The 21,324-nt window shown below is 39.8% G+C and overlaps 1 protein-coding gene across 5 annotated transcripts in view; it reads left to right on the top strand.

Annotated features, from left to right (window-relative positions):
- KANSL1 (KAT8 regulatory NSL complex subunit 1) overlaps positions 1–21,324 on the top strand; it is a 172,080-nt gene that overhangs the window by 134,255 nt on the left and 16,501 nt on the right. For all 5 annotated transcript variants that reach the window (XM_079798053.1, XM_079798056.1, XM_079798052.1 and 2 more), the window contains 3 exons: positions 1,557–1,669; positions 2,144–2,339; positions 18,902–19,073. In XM_079798053.1, coding sequence (XP_079654179.1) covers positions 1,557–1,669; positions 2,144–2,339; positions 18,902–19,073 — 481 coding nt within the window. The remainder of the gene's footprint in view (positions 1–1,556; positions 1,670–2,143; positions 2,340–18,901; positions 19,074–21,324) is intronic.

The raw sequence follows: 21,324 nt of genomic DNA on the forward strand, positions 1-21,324 counted from the left end.
GATTCTCATCATTGATGTTTCTCTCTCTCTCCCTTCCTCTCTGAAATTAATTTAAAAAATTAAAATTAAAAATATTGGCTTTAGTATACAGGAAGGAGAACTTTAGAACACCCCCTAAGTCATTCTAAATGTAAGGTGACAAGGAGCACAGCCATACTGTGGTATTCCAACAACTCACAGAACTGAGGGATAACTGCATCTGTGGCTTTATTGCCTACTAGAGGCCTGGTGTACGAAATGCATGCACTGAGGGAGGGGGGTCCCTAAGCCTGGCCTGTGCCCTCTCACAGTCTGGGAGCCCTGTGATGGATCACCCCAAAGAGGTAGGCCCTGCCCACCTGCTGCAGCGCCACCACAGGGTAGCCTGGGCCTCCCTCTTTGGGGCGATTGATTGCAGGGCTCCGTGATGGATTGCCCCAAAGAGGTAGGCCCTACTCACTAGCTGGGGCTCTGTGATGGATTGCCGCACAGAGGGAAGCCCCACCCACCCACCGCAGCCCACCGGTTGGTGGCCTGGGATCGTGGAGTTCCCTGATTGATCCATCACTGCCAGCTGGTGGCCTGGGCCTCCCTTTGCAGGGTGATCATGGGGTGATGGCCAGGCCCCTGACCAATCGCATCACACCCGCCTTGGCTAGCCTGGCACCAGTGGATGTCGGAGCGTGGTTGTCTGGATGGTCATTCCGCTGTTCGGCCGTTTGGTCGATTTGCATATTATGCTTTTATTGTTATAGATACTTCAGAGACTCCATATGATTGACATCTCATGGCTGACCCTATCCCTTCTGAGCCTAGTAAATATCTGAGCCTAGTAAATATATAATTCATTTCAAAATATTTAAATGAAAACTTTCCATATTCTTTCCACCTTCCTTTTTAAAAAGTTTTTGCTGTTACTAAGCATATATTAGATTTGTATAGTCCAAAGAAAATAGTTACTACCTGATAACATTGGGTAATTAGTTATTCATTGATATTTTATTGATTTTTTATTTTTAACAGATATATATGTATTTTTATACAAATTATGGTTTTCTGGAAACAGGCTTTCAGCAAACACTGTGAAGTTAAGCAAAAATAAGTAATTTAAATGTCCTCTTATTTGACTCAGTACTGAACTTAAATATTCTTCTTGACCTTTAGTTGAAGATTCTTATTATTTACTATGTAATCGTTTTTGCTAAGCTTTTGTTCCATTGAATTGTTTAGGTCAGCGGTTGCCAACCCGTGGTCCATGGACCACTGGTGGTCCATGAGGTCCGAAAGGTTGGCGACCACTGGTTTAGGTCAGTTCCCTCTCAAGGTGTAGGCACTTACTACTATTAATCTGCTAAATTTTATGGTTCTGCACACCCACTTCTCCCAAAGCAAAAGCTAATTAATTGTTTTCTTTTTTTTGTTGTTGTTGTTGTTGTTAGTCGTACAAATTTCATTTTTCTAGTTGTTCATCAGAAATTTATGTATTTTATTTAAATGAAATGGTGCTGTATTTCAGACTGGGTGCTGTTGGTTAAATGTTGTTGATAGTGTATTTTTGTTTTCTTTTCCTTATTCAGACTGAGTCTGTTTCTCAGCCACTGGAAAACCATGGTGCCTCTGGTCATCCTTCAGAGTCATTATCTACCAAATCATATGGAGCATTGAGACCTGTCAATGGAGTTATTAACACGTAAGTTATCTCTTCCACTTCTTACACTCAGTATGCTTGTAAAAGAGCTCTTAGTTATTCCTAGCCAGGACTAACCCTGGTTTAAAGACAGAAACCTCATCACATAATAATATTGTGCACGTCTTCTACTGTTGCAAGTATAATTAGCATGCTAATGTATTTCCCTTTTACTTACTGACGCCTAAAATTGACTCATCGTGTAGAAAAGTGAAAGGTCCTACAATTGTGAAACATTGTGATTGGTCATAGGGTTGGTAGAATTCCTCAGAAGTGTTTACATAAAATCCTCTTTTTTAGAACAAATTAAATTCCTAAAGGCTGGCAGATATCAGCATCAGGAGATGAACTCCTTCTGCTTCAGAATACTTATGTGTGTCTGTGGACATTTACAAGTAGAGGAGGTTGAACCAGTATTAGAGGCTTTGTTTCCTTGAGTCTTCTGAAAAGTGAATATTATTTCTTCCTCTTGTGTAGTCTGCAGCCTATCTTGGCGGACCACATTCCAGGTGACAACTCTGATGCTGAGGAACAATTACATAAAAAACAACGACTGAATCTAGTTTCTTCATCAACTGATGGCACCTGTGTGGCAGCCCGAACACGTCCTGTGCTAAGCTGTAAGAAACGGAGGCTTGTTCGACCCAACAGCATCGTTCCTCTTTCCAAGAAGGTCAGTACCAGTGAGGTTTGATCATTATTAAACCATGAGCCAGATGCTCAGATAGAAGTATTAGTCTTTTGCCAACTTTGCTTCATTTAACTGGTGTTTTCCAAACTTGGCCAACCACCAAGGTTTCCTGGGGAGTTTTAAAAAATACTAGTCTCCTTAACCCTGTTTCCCAGAGATTCTGATTCACTTGCTCTCGAGTGAAATCTTGTTTTTAAAAAACGAAAAACTCCTAGGTGACTCTTCAGCCAGGTTTGGAAACCATTGGCTTGAGCTTTTTAATTGAAATGGGAGAGAGGAAATTGAAATGCTGCCATCAACATTTTGAAAAACATTGGTGCGTCTTCTCATTTGTACTGGTATCACTAAAAATGGCAATGTGGAATGCTTTTCTTTTAAATACGAGTTTCCATTAAAATTTCTAAATTGGTTGCTAAATGAATGTCTTCACAGGGAAAATGGAGATTGATTCACAACTATAGGAAGTTTGATTGCTGACTCTTCAAATAGCAAAGTTGGATTTATTCCAAAACTAATGAAATAATTAATACTCCAGTAAAATTAATATCATGTAATGGTTAAGAGTACTAACTTTGAAGAGGATAAACTTGGGTTAAAATCATGGCATTGCCACTAGTTTTGTGATTTGGGGCAAGTTAATACCTCCTCCAACACTCCTCCTCCCAGCCTCTGAGATCTCATAGGGTTGTTGGAGGGTTAAATGAAATGCATGTAACTTGCTTATTGGGATGTCTGGCTCATAAGTTACTAGTTCCGAGTGGCTGTTGCTGGTATTACTTGTTTTTGTTTGTTCATTCACTCATCCAAAAATATTTTTTGAGCTCCTACAATGAGCTATATCTGTTCTGTGTGCTGGGAATACACTAAACAAAAACACAAAAATCCTTAATCTCATGAAAAAAATAATAAATGAAGTTTATGTTATGTCCTATAATGTTAAGTGCTGGGAAAGAAAAAAATGCAGCAGAGGAAAGGAATGAGGAACATCTGGTTGCTCAGATGGAATTAAGCCTTGAGCATTCCAAAGCTTGTAGATAAAGATAAGGAAGAGAGTAGGAGGAAGGAGTGGAGTGACTGGTGAAGTAGAAGGAAAACTAAGTGTGGTATGTGAAAGGCAAGTGAAGAAAGTGTTTCAGAGAGGAAGGAAAGATCATCTCTTAGGTGCTGCAGATAGGTCAAGTTAGAAAAAATTGAGACTTGACCATTGGATATGATGGGAGCCAGGGTTGTTGGAGAACTCTATGAGCAGTTTTGTTAGAGGAAGAAGAGTGAATTCTGATCAGAGTAGGTACAGGAGAGAGCGGGAGGGAAGGAATTGAGGAAACTTGTAGATAATACTGTCAAAGAATGTTTTCTGTAAAGGTAGGCAGACAGCCTGTTTCAAGGGGAATCTTTCTTAAGATAGAGCTGTTACAATAGTTTTGCTGATGAGAAAAACTAATGATTAAGGAGAAGGGTAGAGAAGAGATTTGTTGGAACCATTAATATTTGGACAGTGGATTTTCAGTACTTAGCTTATTTTGTTATAGTATGCATTTAAACTATATAATGTTACCATGATTTTTTTTTTTTAAAGAAAAGTATTATAAGTGAAAATTAACTGTCAGGCTGTACCATTTCTCTTGTTTAATCTTCAGACTGCCTGAACTACCAAAATACCAGAAAAGAATAAGATATTTTGCAGGTTTCTCATTAATATTTGAAGGTATACATACATTTTTAAAAAATAGTTGAGGCAAGGAGGAGACACACGGAGCATACTAAAGACCCTTTGATTCCAGTACCAATTTCTAAAACAATCATCCTGTCCTGGCCAGGTGGCTCAGTTGATTGGTGCATTGTCCTGTTTGTCCCATACACCAAAAGCTTGTGAATCTGATTCCTGGTCAGGGCACATAAGTAGTTTGAAGGTTCATCTGAATCTGCAACTGATTAATGTTTCTCACATTGATGTTTCTCTCTCCCTCTTTCCCTCCCTACCCCTCTCTTCCTCCCTAAAATCAATAAACATATCCTTGGGTGATTGATAAATAAATAAATAAGTAAGTAAGTAAGTAAAATAAATAAAACAATCATCCCGGCATATGCAAAAGTAAGCTGCATGGAAAATAAAACAAAGAAATAAATTGAGTTTGGAAAATAAACCATTTGCTGGTTATAGCAGAAATACTGGAGTTCTGCCAAAGTCGGAAACAAAGGCCATTCTCTCTATCTTGGTTGTTTACCAGTATCAGTGATCTTTACTATTGAGTAAGCATCTTGCCTTCTGTCATCTTTATGTGTTATATTTGGGTTATTTCCCTATATCACGATTTCATGGTAATATAAGGGCTGATCATTATAAATTGTCTATATTGCTACTTATATTCATCACTTTAAGGGTCTAATATGTTAGATATTAGTGAATTAGCTAAGCCAGTAAAGAAATATTCAAGTGGGAAGTTTTTATAATATATGTCATGTTTATTTTGTGCCCTGCTGCTTCTGTAAGGTAGATATTTATGACTTAATCTAAAACATTAGTTTCTAGATAGTGAGATTTTAGATCAAACAAATTTAAAAAATAAGTTTGGGACCAGTGTCGGGTTGCTTTTTATTTTGTCAAGTGAATGCTTATGTAAATTGGGTAAATCATATTACAGATGGTATTTTAAAAAGAAAAAATAATATGCCTTGAAATTTTGGGGTTGGACTTAGCACTTTTTAATTTTTTAAAAATAGCATTTCTTATCAAATAGTTTGGCAATGTTCTGGCATGATTTAAAAATTTCATAGTCTGTTGGAAGAGTATAATTATATAGGAAGATTGCTTTGGAATAAATTTTCAAGTTAGCTTCTGTAGAATTCCCAGTGGGCCTCCACTTTTTCCTCTTACATCACCCTTGAGGACATATAGGACATTCTCTTAAGGCCTAGTGCCATGATATTTGTGGTTGAGGACTAAAGAACCAAAATAATTATGAATTTGTATTAAAAGTGAATAAATTTATATCAAGTGGGATGTGTTCTTTATTGATAGGGGATTCCTGTCATGGACTTTGGAGGCCCAACTTTGCAGTACTAATCTTTTGGGAAGGAGAAAGAGCGCCATGTGGAAAATTGTAGTTCCTTAAGAATTAAAGCTACTGAGAATACTCAGAAATCACCCAGTGCTTAGAGCACCAACCTTTAAACTTTTATGAGTGTTTTATATATGCACTATACAATTTGAAAAATTGAGATTAAATAAATAAAAGTAGAAGCGCTAATGAACTCTCCTCAAGACAAAAGGATTTTTAATCTTTGCACTCGGATGTTGAGTGTGACTCGACATGGTTAGCATTAGAATAAAGGAATCGAGAAAAAAGCAAGTGAGTGCAAAGGGTTAATGCTTTGAACTAATATTTTGTGATTAACAGAGAATGATGAACATAGCCTTACATTTTTGGATATTTTCAAATTTTCACATACAGAATTTTATAGATAGCATTCTTAATTGTTAAATCCCTGTATCAGTGGTTATATCCATTTCTTAGTCTTACTTATATTTAGTCTTCTTTCTTGATTAACCTTTTCAGCAGTTTTTCTATTTTATTAGTCATTTCAAAGATCAGTTCTTTGCTGTTACTTCCTTCTTCCTGTGGTCTTCTCACTTCCCCTCCCTTTTTTGCCTTTATTCAGATGGCTTAGTTAATTTTTCTGTTCTTTCTTTTTTTTCTTTTTAATATGTTTTATTGATTTTTTTTTTACAGAGAGGAAGGGAGAGGGATAGAGAGTTAGAAACATCGATGAGAGACATCGATCAGCTGCCTCCTGCACACCCCCTACTGGGGACGTGCCCGCAACCAAGGTACATGCCCTTGACCGGAATCGAACCTGGGACCCATGAGTCCGCAGGCCAATGCTCTATCCACTGAGCCAAACCGGTTTTGGCCTGTTCTTTCTTTTATTATAATAATAAAAGCATTTAACTTTTAAAATTTTCTTCTGAGGGTAGTTTTGGATGGCATTCCACAGCCTTTGATGTGGGAAGTGTTTCTTTTGCTGTTTGTAGATTGCCTTTGAGTTTTTTAGTTATTTTCTTAAGAGTTAAGAATTGAGTTTCCAAATTCTAAATGGTTAGTTTTTCTTTTGAAATCTTTTGTTATTAATTACTAATTTTTATAGCATTTTGGTCAATTTCTTCTTGGCCTTTTGGCTAAGATCAAGTGTATAGTATAGCATTTTGGTCAAAATGTTTTATGAGTTTCTGTTAATATTAATAGTCCATTATGTGTTGTTTTTTTTTTTTTTAATTTTCATTGTTGTCTAGTATAAAGTTCTATATAATTATGCCCTCATAGTTACAGCTTCTTTTTCCAATAGTTGTTTTTGTCTTACATTCAACTTTTCTTTATATTAATGTTATACAGTATATGCATTTTTCTCATTCATTTACTTTTAGGATTTTGTATTCTGTGTGTTTTTTGAAACATCATAGGAACAGATTTAGGTGTTTCTTTTAAATCTCTTAAGAAACTCTGTTTTATTAAATATAAATAGAGACTAGTTTTAATTTTATATTCAGTTTTGCAACTAGATTTAAAGGCTTATTTTCTGTAACACTTTATTATTTAGTGGCAGTCTTTTTTATACCTTCATGTGTCCATTTATTGAGTTCCTAATTTGGATTTTTAATTTTTCAGTGATTAGAGCAACAATTTCATCATGTTTCAAATTCTCAGACCATAACCTTTGTCCCTGAAAACCCTGTTCCGCTGTCTTTTGGTGGGGGGAGAGAGCAATTGTTTATTCTGTTTTGGCATAGAATTAGACTTATTTGTAAACTAGTTTGTAAGAAAAGTGCTAAGTCCAACCCCAAAATTTCAAGGCATATTTTTTTTTTTTTAAATACCATTTGTAAACTTATTTGTATCCATGAGCAGAATTAGACTGGTATCAATCTTACTTTCATTCCTTTATATTGGTAATTGATTCTACTCTGTGCTTCACAATATGATAACCACTACCCACATGTAGCTTTTTAATATATTTTATTGATTTCTTTACATAGAGGAAGGGAGAGGGATAGAGAGTTAGAAACATGGATGAGAGAGAAACATCGATCAGCTGCCTCCTGCACACCCCCTACTGGGGACGTGCCCGCAACCAAGGTACATGCCCTTTACTAGAATCGAACCTGGGACCCTTCAGTCCGCAGGCCAGTGCTCTATCCACTGAGCCAAACCGGTTAGGGCCCCAAATGTAGCTTTTTAAAATTAATATTAAAAATTCAGTACCTTATGGCACCCAGACACATTTCCAGGGTTCAGTAGTCACATGTGACTACAAGCTACCATATTTAGTTGAACAAATACAGACCATTTCCATCATTGCAAAATATAGCTCTGTCTAGGTTTCTTCTATAATAGCTTTGGGGTTTGATTCCCTTCAATTTGTAGTTGCCTCTCTAAGTAACCAATTATCTATGTTATTTTTCTATTATTTTTTTCTAGCTTTTACTACCTGCTCCACATTATAGATAAGGGAAGTAATTGGCACAGTTTGGCTGCACATAATGAGTATTCAGAATGTTAACTGTTAACTTTTCTCTGTTTTCTTTGGTTCTCATATAACATAAAGGAAAAAGACAAGTTTGTTGCCTGTTTCCTATGTTTATTTCCTTTATCATCAGTATATTAATTTCCTTTAGAATCAGGGTAGGTTCTATTTCTACTACAATGGGTTAAGATTTTCTTTTCAGATTTAATATGTCTTTTTTATGTCACTTATTACCCTTTGCGCTTGCCCTGTTACTGTATAATAAAGGCTATGTTATCTTTTACCTTACTCTGTTGGAGATGCCAAAAGTTTCACTAATTGACCAAAATTTTTAATGGTTTTTCAGAGATACGTATATTCTTTCTGTATTTCTCAGGTTTGCTTTCTTTTCCTTTTTTTTTTTTTTTTAATATATTTTACTGATTTTTTACAGAGAGGAAGGGAGAGGGATGGAGAATTAGAAACATCGATGAGAGAGAAACATTGATCAGCTGCCTCCTGCACATCCCTTCCTGGGGATGTGCCCTTGACCGGAATCGAACCTGGGACCCTTCAGTCCGCAGGCCGATGCTCTATCCACCGATCCAAACCGGTTAGGGCTGCTTTCTTTTCCTTTGTTCTGCAGTGTTCTACTCGTGAATTTTTCTTCCTTTCATCATTCTTTAAAAGTAACTTGATCTATCCAGACTTTGTGTTTATCACTAGCAAAACTTAGTAGCTCACTATTAGTTTCCTATCACAATTATGGAGGCTAGAAGTCTGAAATCAAAGTGTCATTGCTTGCTGCCTCTGAAGGCTCTAGGAAAATTCTTTTCTTGCCTCTTCCTGCTTCTAGTGGTTGCCAACAATTCTTAGCATTCCTTGGCTTGTGGCAGCATAACTTCTATCTCTGCCTCTGTCTTCACATGATCATCTTACTGTGTGTCTGTATCTCTGCTTCCTGCATTTTCACATGATCTTATAAGGACACCAGTCCTTGGATTTGAGTCCCACCCTAATCCAGTATTACTTTCTATGTAATTATATCTGTACAGACCCTATCCTATATCATAAAAGCCTAATATGCAAAATGTCCTCTCAACCAGGATTTCGACTGGAAGTTCGACCTGGAGTTCAACCAGTGGGGCAGCAGGGGCAGCCAGCCAACCTCCTGTGGCCCCTCCCCCCGGCCATGCACGAATTCGTGCCCCAGGCCTGTAGTCTATAATAATAATAAAAGCGTAATATGCTAATTAGACCAGATGACCTTCTGGATGAAGCTGAGGCTGTGATGGAAGCCTGGGTCCCGGGTTGCCTGCTGGCGACTGGGGGAAGGAAGGCCTACTCTTGCACGAATTTTGTGAATTGGGTTGGGCCTCTAGTTTACAAATAAGGCCACATTCTGTGGTTCTGGGTGGGTATGGATTTTGGGGCAGGGTCTGGAGAGGAGACACTATTCTACTCAATATACTGGCCTTTGTATGTTCCTTGTCTCTACTACATGGTAGTTGAATCATTTTCTCAATTCTAAATCTGGAAGATGGGTTGATAGGTGCTATTCCCAATTCAATTCTTGTGTTTGCTCTAAAATGGTTGGACTTCCTTCACTCCCATTGATTGTTTCCTGGGACTCTTGTGTACCATTGAATTTATTGTGTGAAGAAATTCATGTTTATAAGAAAAATACAGATAAACAGTGTTCCTTTTATTTTCTGTTATCTTCTTCACCTGCTTTCTTCCCATAGGCAACCACTATCTGAATTTGTGTGTGTGTGTGTGTGTGTGTGTGTGTGTGTGTCTTTTTTTTTTCTTTATTGATTAAGGTATTACATATGTGTCCTTATTCCCCCGTTGCCCCCCTGAATTTTTTTATATCTATTTTTTAAAATCTTTATTGTTGAAAGTATTACATATGTTTCTCCTTTTCCTCCATTGACCCCCTTCTAGCCTGCTCCCTGCCCCAACTATCATGAATTTGATATGTATACTCCCAGTTCAGGTTCTTATTTGTACTACATGCATGTATCCATGAGCAGAATGCAGTATTGTTTCATTTAATGTGTATATATATATATGTTGTCATGGTGTACATACTCTGCTACTTGGTTGGTGGGTTGTTTTTTGTTTGTTTGTTTGTTTTTTAACTAGAGGCCCAGTGCACCAATTCATGCACCAGTAGGGTCCTTGGCCTGGCCTGTGGGATCGAGCCGAAACCGACTCTCTGACATCCACCGAGGTGTCACGGATTGTGAGAGGGCGCAGGCCAGGCCGAGGGACTCCAGCAGTGCACGATAGGGGCCAGGGAGGGACACAGGAGGTTGGCCAGCTGGGGAGCGACCGTGGGAGGTCTCCAGGGCGTGTCTGGCCTGTCTTGCTCAGTCCTGATAGGCCGGACCCCAGCAGCAAGCTAACCTACCAGTTGGAGCATCTGCCCCCTGGTGGTCAGTGCACGTCATAGCGAGCTGTTAAGTGGCCTTAGCATATCATTTGTATATTATACTTTGATTGATTGAACAGCTAACCAGACGACCAGACACTTAGCATATTAGGCTTTTATTATATAGGATTCACTGTTTTTCAAGATCTCTGTGTTGTCCTAGCCGGTTTGGCTCAGTGGATAGAGCATCAGCCCTCGGACTGAAGGGTCCCAGGTTATATTCTGGTCAAGGGTATGAATCTCCGTTGCTCGATCCCCTGCCTGATCAGATGCATGTGGTAGGCAACCAATCTGTTTCTCTCTCTCTCTCTCTCTCTCTCTCCCTCTCCCCCCCTCCTTCTCTCATCCCCCCGCCCCTTCCCCCTACTCTCTGTAAAAATCAGAAAAATCTCTGTATTAGTATATGTGATTTAAGTTCAGTGTTTTGTTTTTTTTAAGTCCTCACCTGAGGATATATTTCCATTGATGAGAGAGAGAGAGAGAGAGAGAGAGAGAGAGAGAGAGAGAGAGAGAGAGAGAGAGATCCATTGCCTCCCATATGTGCCCCAACTGGGGATCAAACTCACAACCTAAGTATGTGCCCTGACCTGGAATTGAACCTGAAGCCCTTTGGGGTACAGGATGATGCTCCAGCCACCTGAGCCACCCAGCCAGGGCTAGTTCAGCTTTCATTAGTAGTCCACGTTTCCTTAAGAAAGACACTGTTTGGGTGTGAGTATATTCATATCCTGTTTGTTGACTTCAGGTTTTAACCCTTTGCACTCGCTTGCTTTTTTCTCGATTCCTTTATTCTAATGCTAACTGTGTCGAGTCACACTTGACATCCGAGTGCAAAAGGTTAAATTTAACTCATATCTTGGGCTTATTAAAATTGCATTCATATCTTCTGTATCCTTTGGTCTGCTTTCTGTTTGTTTTTGAAATATATTTGATATGTGACATTGTGTAAATTTAAGGTATATAACATGTTGATTTGATATTTATATTGCGGTATTATTGCCTTTGTCTAACACCTATGTCATGTCACATAATTATTTTCTTTTTGTGATGAAACAATGAAAAAAGAATACTTAAGATCTAGTCTCACCCTAGATGGTTTGGCTTAGTGGATAGAGTGTCAGTCCTGGGTTCGATTCAGGTCAAGAGTATGTACCTCGGTTGCAGGCTCCTCCCCAGCGCAGGCCCTGGTCGGGGCTTGTGCAGGAGGCAACCAATCGATGTGTTTTTCTCACATCGATGTTTCTCTCTGTCTTTCCTTCTCTCTTCCACTCTCTCTGAAAAATCAATGGAAAAAATATCCTCAGATGAGGATTAAAAAAAAAAGATCTAGTCTCTTATCACAGTTGATATTTTAAAATACAGTTGTATTATCTATAATCACTATACTATGTATTAGATCTCAAGGACTTTAATATCCAGTAGTGTAAGTTTGTACCCTTATATAATATTTCTCATTTCCTCAACCCCATCCACACTTCTTTTTTCTTTTCTTTTTAAAAATGAAACTTTTACCTATCAACATTTTTCACTTCTTAAAATCTCATTCTTAAATTATGACTACATGCAGATATTATAAAGTAAATATGATATACTTGCAACATTGACTTAGTTACTGATTCCATTTTAGGTTCAAAAATAGTCTAATTTTATAGAAAAATAAACTAATAAGATCAAATGATTGCACATTTCCTATCAATATTTTATACACTTATATTTGTTTTCATTGCTGTTTGTATATACTTTAGATTTTTGAGTTGCATATACATATTTTTAAATATTAGTACTTGGTATTTTTTTATTTTTTTAATATATTTTTATTAATTTCAGAGAGGAAGGGAGAGGGAGAGAGAGAGAGAGAAACATCAATGATGAGAGAATCATTGATTGGATACCTCCTGCATGCCCCCTACTGGGGATTGAGCCCACAACTTGGGCATGTGCCCTTGACTGGATTTGAACCCGGGACCCTTCAGTCCGCAGGCCAACTCTATCCACTGAGCCAAACGGGCACAGTACTTGGCATTTTAGATGCTGCATATGAAGTGATGCCACAGTTTGTTTAACCATTCCACAGTTTATTTTTCACTGTTATATATATCAGGTAAGCCATGAGAATTTTGGCACAAATTTCCAAATCTTTCCCTATTCCATTGTCATCTAAGTTCCTTTGATTGCATCATCAGCTACTTCCTTGGGGATCTAGTTTCTAAAAAGTAAGAGTCTGCTATTGTTAGTTCTGTATATTGCAAGTTGAGACTATATTAAGATTGAATCAGGTAGTACCATCTCGTGTTGTGGGTGATTATTACCACCAGTAACACTTTTAGTTTTAACAGTGATTTTCTACTGTTATCAGAGACTATTCTATTCAGATGGCCAAGATTTTCTTAAAATTATTTTTAAAGTTTGTTTATCAAGATTCAGATACGGTCCATACATTCCAGTGAGTCTTTTCAATGTAATTTTATAGGTTTCCCCTTTATCTAATTTTTTCCTTATGGCTTAAACACTTTTATGATATGCTTAGATGTGATTTTCTTTGCATTTCTGTTCTGCTTGGGTTTTGCAGTTTTAAGTCTGTGCGTTTGTGTCATTAATTAGTTTTTGTACAAACTGGGCCATTATCTCTTCAAATACTATTTCCCCCCATTCTGTCTTCTCTGTCTGGGTTGCCAATAACAAGTACATTGTGCTTTGTCACAGTGCCCTGCAAGCCCTTTACATTCTATTCTGTATTTTACTGTGATTTTTTTCTTTCCTCTGTTTCTTAATTTCTCTAGTTCCTATTAAACTATCTGCCAGTTCTCTTATTCTCTCTTCTTTTGTACCTCATGTGAAATTTATTGAGTTATTAAGTTTCCATTAGATTCATTTACACACACACATACACACACAGTCTTTGAGTCTTTTCATTTTTCTTTCCCATCTTTTCCTCAACATATTAATCATTTATATTTAAATCTTTGTCAGCTGACTCCAAAATCTGGGCACTCTCTGTTTTGTTTTCAGTCACTGTAAGGTATTATTCTTAAGAGATTTTGGCTGCTTCAATGCTCTCCAGTGCAGATCCACTTTTTTTTCTAGGCATATATAAAGGGGGCTGAACACTTGAGTGTGCAAGTTTGATCTGAGCTGAGTTGCACCTGGGTTACAATTTTGATGAGACTTTGTCCCTCTCTGGTCCATTCTTAGGGCATAGCCTTGTTTCTTAACCCCATCTGAAAACGCCTGGTATGTTGACCAGTGTCCTGTCCCCTGAACTCTAATTCTAGTTTCCTCAGCAAAGTGAGACTGCCTCAAACCTCCTCTCTATTTTTCAGAGGCTTTCTGCTTAGTTTCTAACCCATTGCAGCTTCAGAATTGGCTTGGAAGGGTGAATACCTGACGTGTCATATTGGGAATTTGGCACTTCAAGTGTCTAATGTTCTCTCTTCTGCCCTTTTATAGAACCATCAAAAGCTCTAGTCATTTCTCTGCTCCCAGAAGAGGCCCTCTATCAAGGCAACCAAATTCTAAGCATCTTTTCTAAAATCACCCATTGTTCTCAAGAAGTACCTCCACACTTCAGTGGTTCTTCCCTCTCTGCATCTTGGCTGCTCATTATTGTCATTGTTTTAGCATTTCTCTTAATAGCTTAAAGTTTTTGTTTTGTCCTTTTAAACTCTGGCCTTACTAGTTATTCTCAGAGTTCTGGTTTGCTATAAACTACCTCTTATCCTCATAATTTATTTGTTGTGAAAACTCATTTATCCCTTCATATCTGTGGCTTGTTTTTTTTTTCTGATTGTATCCCTATAGTGTAACTTTCTTGCCTCTTGGTATATCTACAATGTTTTATTGGATGCTGGACATTTAATTTTATTTGTTTAACATATGTGGATTGTGTTACCTTCCTTTAAAGAGGCTTTGTTTTGTTGGCAAGTAAGTTCCTTGAGATACAGTTTTTTTCTTTGCCAGGGAGGGTGTAGAGTAGTTTATTTAATAGTTAAGTCCACTAATAAGTAGGGATCTTCTGGGGTCTTTCTTGAATGCTTTATGCCGCTTTGCTGGTCAAAATTCAAAAGCCTCCCACCTGTGTGAACTCTGAGAATCATTCAGTTCACAGCTCCTTGTTTGTTCTTTACCTTACCTGATGGCGTTTCACCCTGTATGTGGGCCTCAGAATGAGGATGCCATGAAGATTTCTGTATGGCTCCCTCTTCTGGAGAATTCTACTTCACAATTTCCAGTCACCTGAGCTTCTAAACTTCACCTCTGGGGGTTTGTTTCCTCATCTCCATGAAACCACTGTACTCTGCTTAGATCCCCTCTATCTGCTGTGCAGTTCGCAGTGTATCTCCATGCAGAAAGCTGGGGCTAACACAGAAGCTGCTTCATGTGTGTCTCAGTTGTAAGCTGTATGTTGTCCATTTTCTAGTTTATGGATGAGGGATAAATCTGATCACTGTTGCATGACCCGCATGGCTCAGTGGTTGAGTGTTGACCTATGAACTAGGAGGTCACAGTTCGATTTCCGGTCAAGGCACATACCTGGGTTGTGGGCTCCATCCCCAGTGGGTGTGTATAGGAGGCAGCTGATCAATGATTCTCTGTCATCATTGATGTTTCTATCTCTCTGAAATCAATAAAAACGTCCTATATAATAAAGAGGTAATATGCAAATTAACCCTCACAAGATGGCTGCCTACGACCAGGCCGGCAGGGGGGTTAGTGAGGGACAACCAAACAACTGAACAGCAGGCTGCGTAGGGCAAGCAGGCCGGCTGGGGGGCCGTGAGGGGCAACCAGGCTGGCAGAGGGGGGCAGTTGTGGGGCGACCAGGCCGGTGGAGGGGGGGGTCAGGTGGGGGCGATTAGGCTGGCAGTGGGGCCAGTGAGTGGTGACTAGGCCAGCGGGGGGAAGCAGTTGGGGGCGACCAGGCTGGTGGGGGGGCAGCAGTTGGGGGCAACCAGGCAGGCAGGCAGGTGAGCGATTAGGAGCCAGCGGTCCAGGATTGTGAGAGGGATATCCGACTGACAGTGTAAGCCTGCTCCCCATCAGTCAGACATCCTTAGTGCTGCCCAAGGCGGAGAGGCTCCCGGCTCAGGGCTTCTGGCTGAGCGGTGCTCCCCCTGTGGGAGCACACTGACCACCAAGGGGCAGCTCCTGCATTGAATGTCTGCCCCCTGGTAGTCAGTGCCTGTCATAGCGACCAGTCATTCCACCGTTCAGTTGATTTGCATATTAGCCTTTTATTATATAGGAGATACACACACACACACACACACACACACACATATACATACATATATATATATATATACATACATATATATATATATATATATATATATATTTTTTTTTTTTTTAAAATCTGGTCACTGTTACTTACTCCTTAATGGCTGGAAGTAGTCTTGTGGTGGTATTGTTTTCTTTTCCAAAATTGTATTATGAAATAATTCAAATGTGGCAAAGTTGAATGATTTTACAGTATATTTACCTGCAGTAACATTTTACCACATTTTATCACATATCCATACTTCCATTCATTCATTAATTACATTATTTTTAGTTCATTAAAAGTCAGTGGTATTCCTCTGCTGTATTTCCTGAAAACTGGTAGTTGAATATAGAGGCTTGAACACATTTAATTTTGATCTTTGTCAAGGGAAAAAAAGGCATCTTGGGAATTTTTATCAGAAGACACATAATGTCTTATCTCTTTTTTTGTTATCAGCCTCTAGTGGTCATTGCCTGCACCTATTATTTCATTAGGAGTTGAAGGATTAGAGGTATTCTACTTGTATCATTTCTGTTTCATTTATTAGCGAGGCTATATCTATACAGAGAAAGTAACCCTTTTGCAATAATGGTTTAACCAACGTCATAATTTATACAGAAAAAGGCATGATTCGTGTTTGTTTCCTTTTGTCTACTAGTTTTCAAAATAACAAGTTGGTTTCCTACTATCTTCTAAGAGCAATCAATGAAGTCTTTGGTGTAGGAGGGGGGATGTGTATAGATTACAGAAGACATTGATTTAAACTTATTTGGGTTATTTCAAGGCATTGAAATTTTTTTGATGTTCAGATTGTCATCTTTGATTAGTAGAAGCTTCTTCAGGCTTGCTCTTGAGTCCTTTTTCCTTGGCTGCAGTAATCTTGAAAGCTTTCTAATTTTTCACTATTAATATTTAATAGGAGCCCACACTTTGAATTTTTCTAGGCGGCCTGACCATAATTTGAGCCTTGTGGTTCTCAACAATTTTGCTTTCCCAGGAAACATTTGGCAGTGTCTGTAGTCATTTTTGATTGTCACACAGGGGGAGGAAGGAGAGTGCTACTTGCACCAGGGGCAGAGGCCAGGAATGCTGCTACTTATCTGCAGTGCAAAGGACAGCCCTTACAACAAAGAATTATGCAGCCCAAAATATCAGTAGGTGCTGTTTTTGAGAAATCTTGCCATATACTAGTTTAGCTAGCATTTATGGGCTTTTTAACAGTTTATGAAATCATATTACCTTTCCCACAATCTATGAAATTGATATTGCTGGACCTTTATTAACAGACTAGAGGCCCAGTGCACAAACTTCTTGCACGGGGTAGGGTCCGTTGGCCTGGCCGGTGATCGGGGTCAATCTGGGCCTTCTGGCTGCTGGCCAAGGGCCTCCCTTCCCTGGCTGCTGGCTGGGGCCTTCTTTCGTTCCACGCCGTCCTCTGTTGGTCAGCACACATCATAGCGAGCCAACTAACTCCTGGTCGAACTCCCATGGGGACAATTGGCATATTAGACTTTTATATAGATAGCTGAATACATTTGAGGAGGCCATATAACTTACCAAAGATCATACAACTAACCTTCACAGGACCTTCTTTGCATGCCATCCATATATGTGGTTGCAAAAAGTAGGCATTTGAGGAATGTTGATAGAGCATATATGTATCTTTTCATAGGTATCTTTCTCCTATACATGACCATAAAGATAAACAGCTTTAAAGAGATATCAGTGCTAAAACTAAATTTAGCTCCTGCAGTTGTTACAGAATTTTTGATAACAGATTTTTGATGCTACTCTTCTGTCTTTACTAGAGGCTCAGTGCACAAAATCGTGCACGGTTAGGGTCCCTAGGCCTAGCTGCAATCAGGGCTATGTCCGCTGCCTAGCATTACTCCTCCACCTCCGTGACCCCTGCCCCGTGAAGCTCCACGCTAACTGCCGCACCCCCTCCACCCTCCCGAGGCTCCTTGGCCTCTGCTGCCCATGCCCCACGATGCTCCACGCTCGCTGCCCACACCCCGCGATGCTCCTCTGCCTCAGCCACCCCACGAAGCTCCACACTAGCAGTCCCTACCCCGTGGGGCTCCTCGGCCTCAGCCGCCCCCATGCCGTGACACTCCTCCACCTCAGCTGCCCCGTGAAGCTCCATGCTCGCAGCCCCGCCCCACCACGCTGTGAGAGCCAGACCGGTCGTTTGGTCGTCCTGGTCATAACAGCCACTGGCTTTTTATATAGATAGATTATGATACCACCCTTGTTCCTAGCATCCCCTCTCATAGTGCCGTTCCACAGGCAAGTTTTTTCTTCTAGGACTGTGTGCTACCACTTAATTTGGAGGCTGGGGGTGGGGGGTGGTCATGATTTGGCAAATGCTAGTCTTACTCTAAAGCAGGGGTCCTCAAACTTATTAAACAGGGCGCCAGTTCACTGTTCCTCAGACCATTGGAGGGCCGGACTATAGTTTAAAAAAAAACTATGAACAAATTCCTATGCACACTGCTAAGTCGGCTGCTAAGCAGGACAGGCAGCGGTGGCAAAAACACCTGGCGGGCCAGATAAATGTCCTCAGCGGGCCGCAGTTTGAGGACCCCTGCTCTAAAGTGTAGCTAATGAGTTCCATGTAGTCCAGGAAAACTTGCCACCTTATTTGAAGCCACCTGAAAGTCTTTTTAGGAAGAGATGTCAGGTGTCATTGATTATTAACCCTTTGCACTTGCTTGCTTTTTTCTCGATTCCTTTATTCTACTCGGGATTTAATTTTTTAAATACCCCAGATTTTACAAAGCGCGGCAATAGAATAAGAAACTGGAGTTTCTTTTCATACAAACTTATTTATTTGGATTTTTTTATATTTCAAATTATTGATACATTCAAAGAGTATAAAAAGAGCTGCTACCGATGCTAACCGTGTCGAGTCACACTCGACATCCGAGTGCAAAAGGTTAAGGTTCTTAGGTAGATTAAGTTGCTGGCGATAGCAAGTCATGTCCTACCAGGGAATCAGGAGCCCACTATTCACTTTAGCAGAGGGTTGAGAACCATGAAGATGGTAGAAACATATGTAGGTTTTGTAAAGTGTTCTTAGAAAGCAGTTTCAATAGCTTTAAAGTATAACAAGTTTGATACCTAGGTAAGCATTTAGGGCTTCAAAAACCTGGATTTCATTACAATCAAGTTTACTTAATTACTTTGAAGGTTCATGTGTTGGAGAAATGGAAATGTTAACAAAACTAATCAAACTTTTGTATATCAGTGTCATCTAGAAAGAGCCTTTTAAATCTTTGGTGTAATGAGTGGGGAGCTGGGTTTTTATCAGACACTCAATTGTCACTTTTGCCTGGCTCTTTGCAGGTTCATCGCAACAGCCCAATGCGCTCTGGCTGTGATGTGAATCCCTTCTGTGCACTGTGTGGCTCAGGCAGTGCCAACACCATGCCTCCAGAAATCCACTACGAAGCCCCTCTGTTGGAACGCCTTTCCCAATTGGACTCTTGTGTTCACCCAGTTCTGGCATTTCCAGATGGTAAGAAAGGACACAGAATATCTATCTATACTAATAAAAGCCTAGGTGGTCCTCGCGTGTGACTTCGTCACAAGATGGCCATGCGCACAGCAGAGGTGGTGCCCAGCAGCCGCTATGCACAGTGAGGCCTGGGGGTCCTGCGGCTCCGTGCAGTGCGGAGGAGGCTGGTCCCGACATCTCCACCTCCTTGCGCGGAGGAGGTGGGTCACAGCAGGGTTGGGCAGTTGTGGGCCATCAGGCTGGCAGGGGAGTGCAGTTGTGGGCGATAGAGCCGGCGGGGGAGGGCGGTTGGGGGCGATCGGGCCAGCAGGGGGAGCGGTTACGGACAATCAGGTAGGCAAGCAGGCGAGCGGTTAGGAGCCAGCAGTCCCAGAAGGTGAGAGGGATCCCAGATTGGAGAGTGTGCAGACTGGGCTGAGAGACCATCCACCCCACCACCCCACCCCACCCCGCACAAATTTCGTGCATCGGGCCACTAGTAATCTAATAAATGAGACTTAAAAGGTTGAAAGTGAAAGGAAGTCAGCCAAGATCTTGGTACAACTCAGATATTATGATTGTATTCTGTCAACAGTCTTCTCAGAATTTTACAGATAGGATGCAATAGATCCATCAGATTTGCTAAGAGAAAGATTTCTTCCAGCATTTCAAATGGCTAGGCAGGGCTAAGGACAGTTGCCTACAGCCACAAGCGAAGTGGTCTGTTACATCCCTGTATATCTTTAAAAATGTATTGCCTGTGTGCTCATGATGTAAAATAGGGTGGGCAGCACTCTTCTGAGAGAATGTCTTCATATTGGGGGTGTATGTATTACTGGGGGTGGTTACATGATGGCTTTCCAAGGTGTACGTGAGCATAGATCTTCATTGTTAGCAGGTTTCTAAGACTAACCTACCTGATAAGCCTCTGTGTTTGCCAGTTTTCCTTTTCATAATTGCTTTTCTCCCATTTCACAAAAGAAAATTATTCCTCTTACCCATATTGAGTCTCTTTTCTGTTTTGTTTTTCATATTAAGTCTCAGTGTGGGTCTTGCCCCAGGGTATAAAAACTTTAGGCAGTAGGGACACCAAAGGGACCATTTCCAAGAATTCATGGCTCCTGAAGGAGAATCCTGTGGGAATTAAGTAAAAAAATTAATGAAGATGGAGTTAACCTTATTTTGTGTAGATTCTGTGTTTGTCATCCTAGACTAAATATTAAGAAACTAACTGAAGTTAGACTTTATTCTAACTAAAAGTCTGATTGACTAAGGTTTAAAAGAAAGATTTTTCCTTCAGCTAATTAAGCTAAATATATTTACATGTCAAGGTGTCTATTAAAATATTTCTGAGTTTATGATTTTTTTTAATTGCATTTCATGTGGTGCAAGTCCATGAGCAAAAATGTTAAAACCACTGCTCTAGATATTGCCTGCAAGAATCCAGTGCTTTCATAATCTGGATTATTTCATTCATTTTCAAATAATCTCAGGATCTGGCTCCAACCTACAGATATAAGCATTTCCTTTCAGATCACTGGTATTTTATCTATTATGTTATGGCTGTTTTTAAATTTACTTTCCGTTACTTAAATTGTAAGCTTCCTGAGGGTAAGGGATCATGTTTTTCCTCCTATTCTGTTTATAACACCTCACAGATAGTCTGTGCAATTTTTTTTCAAGGAGGGTAATTGAGATAGGAATACTTAAAAGATAACTGAAATAGGACTCTGAGGAATGAAAATTATGTGGGATGTAAGGTTTACTTGTTTGTAGGAGAAAAAAAATGTTTTAGCATGAGTGGTATGTAAACTTTTTCTTAAAGGGACAGATGCTCAGTAATTTAGATGTTTTGAGCCATACTATGTTAAGTCTATGCAACTACACAACTCTGCCATAGTAGCACAAAAGCAGCCATAGACAATATGTAAACAAATGGTGTAGCTGTGTTATAATAAAACTTTATTTATAAAAACAATCAGTGCCCTAGCTGGTTTGGCTCATTGGATAAAGTGTTGGCCTGTGGACTAAAGGGTCCCAGGTTCGATTCCAATTAAGGGCACATGCCTGGCGTGCGGGCTCGGTCCCCGGTGGAGGGCATGCGGGAGGCGCCAATCAATGGTTCTCTCTCATCATTGATGTTTCTCTCTCTCCTTCTCCTTTCCTCTCTAAAATCAATAAAAATAGATTTTTAAAAAAAACAACAAAACAATCATTAATAGACCCTGGCCAGTGTGGCTCAGTTGGTGAGTGTCATCCCGTGCACCAAAAG

Source organism: Cnephaeus nilssonii (genome assembly GCF_951640355.1).
Source record: "Cnephaeus nilssonii genome assembly, chromosome: 19".
Lineage (NCBI taxonomy): Eukaryota > Metazoa > Chordata > Mammalia > Chiroptera > Vespertilionidae > Cnephaeus > Cnephaeus nilssonii.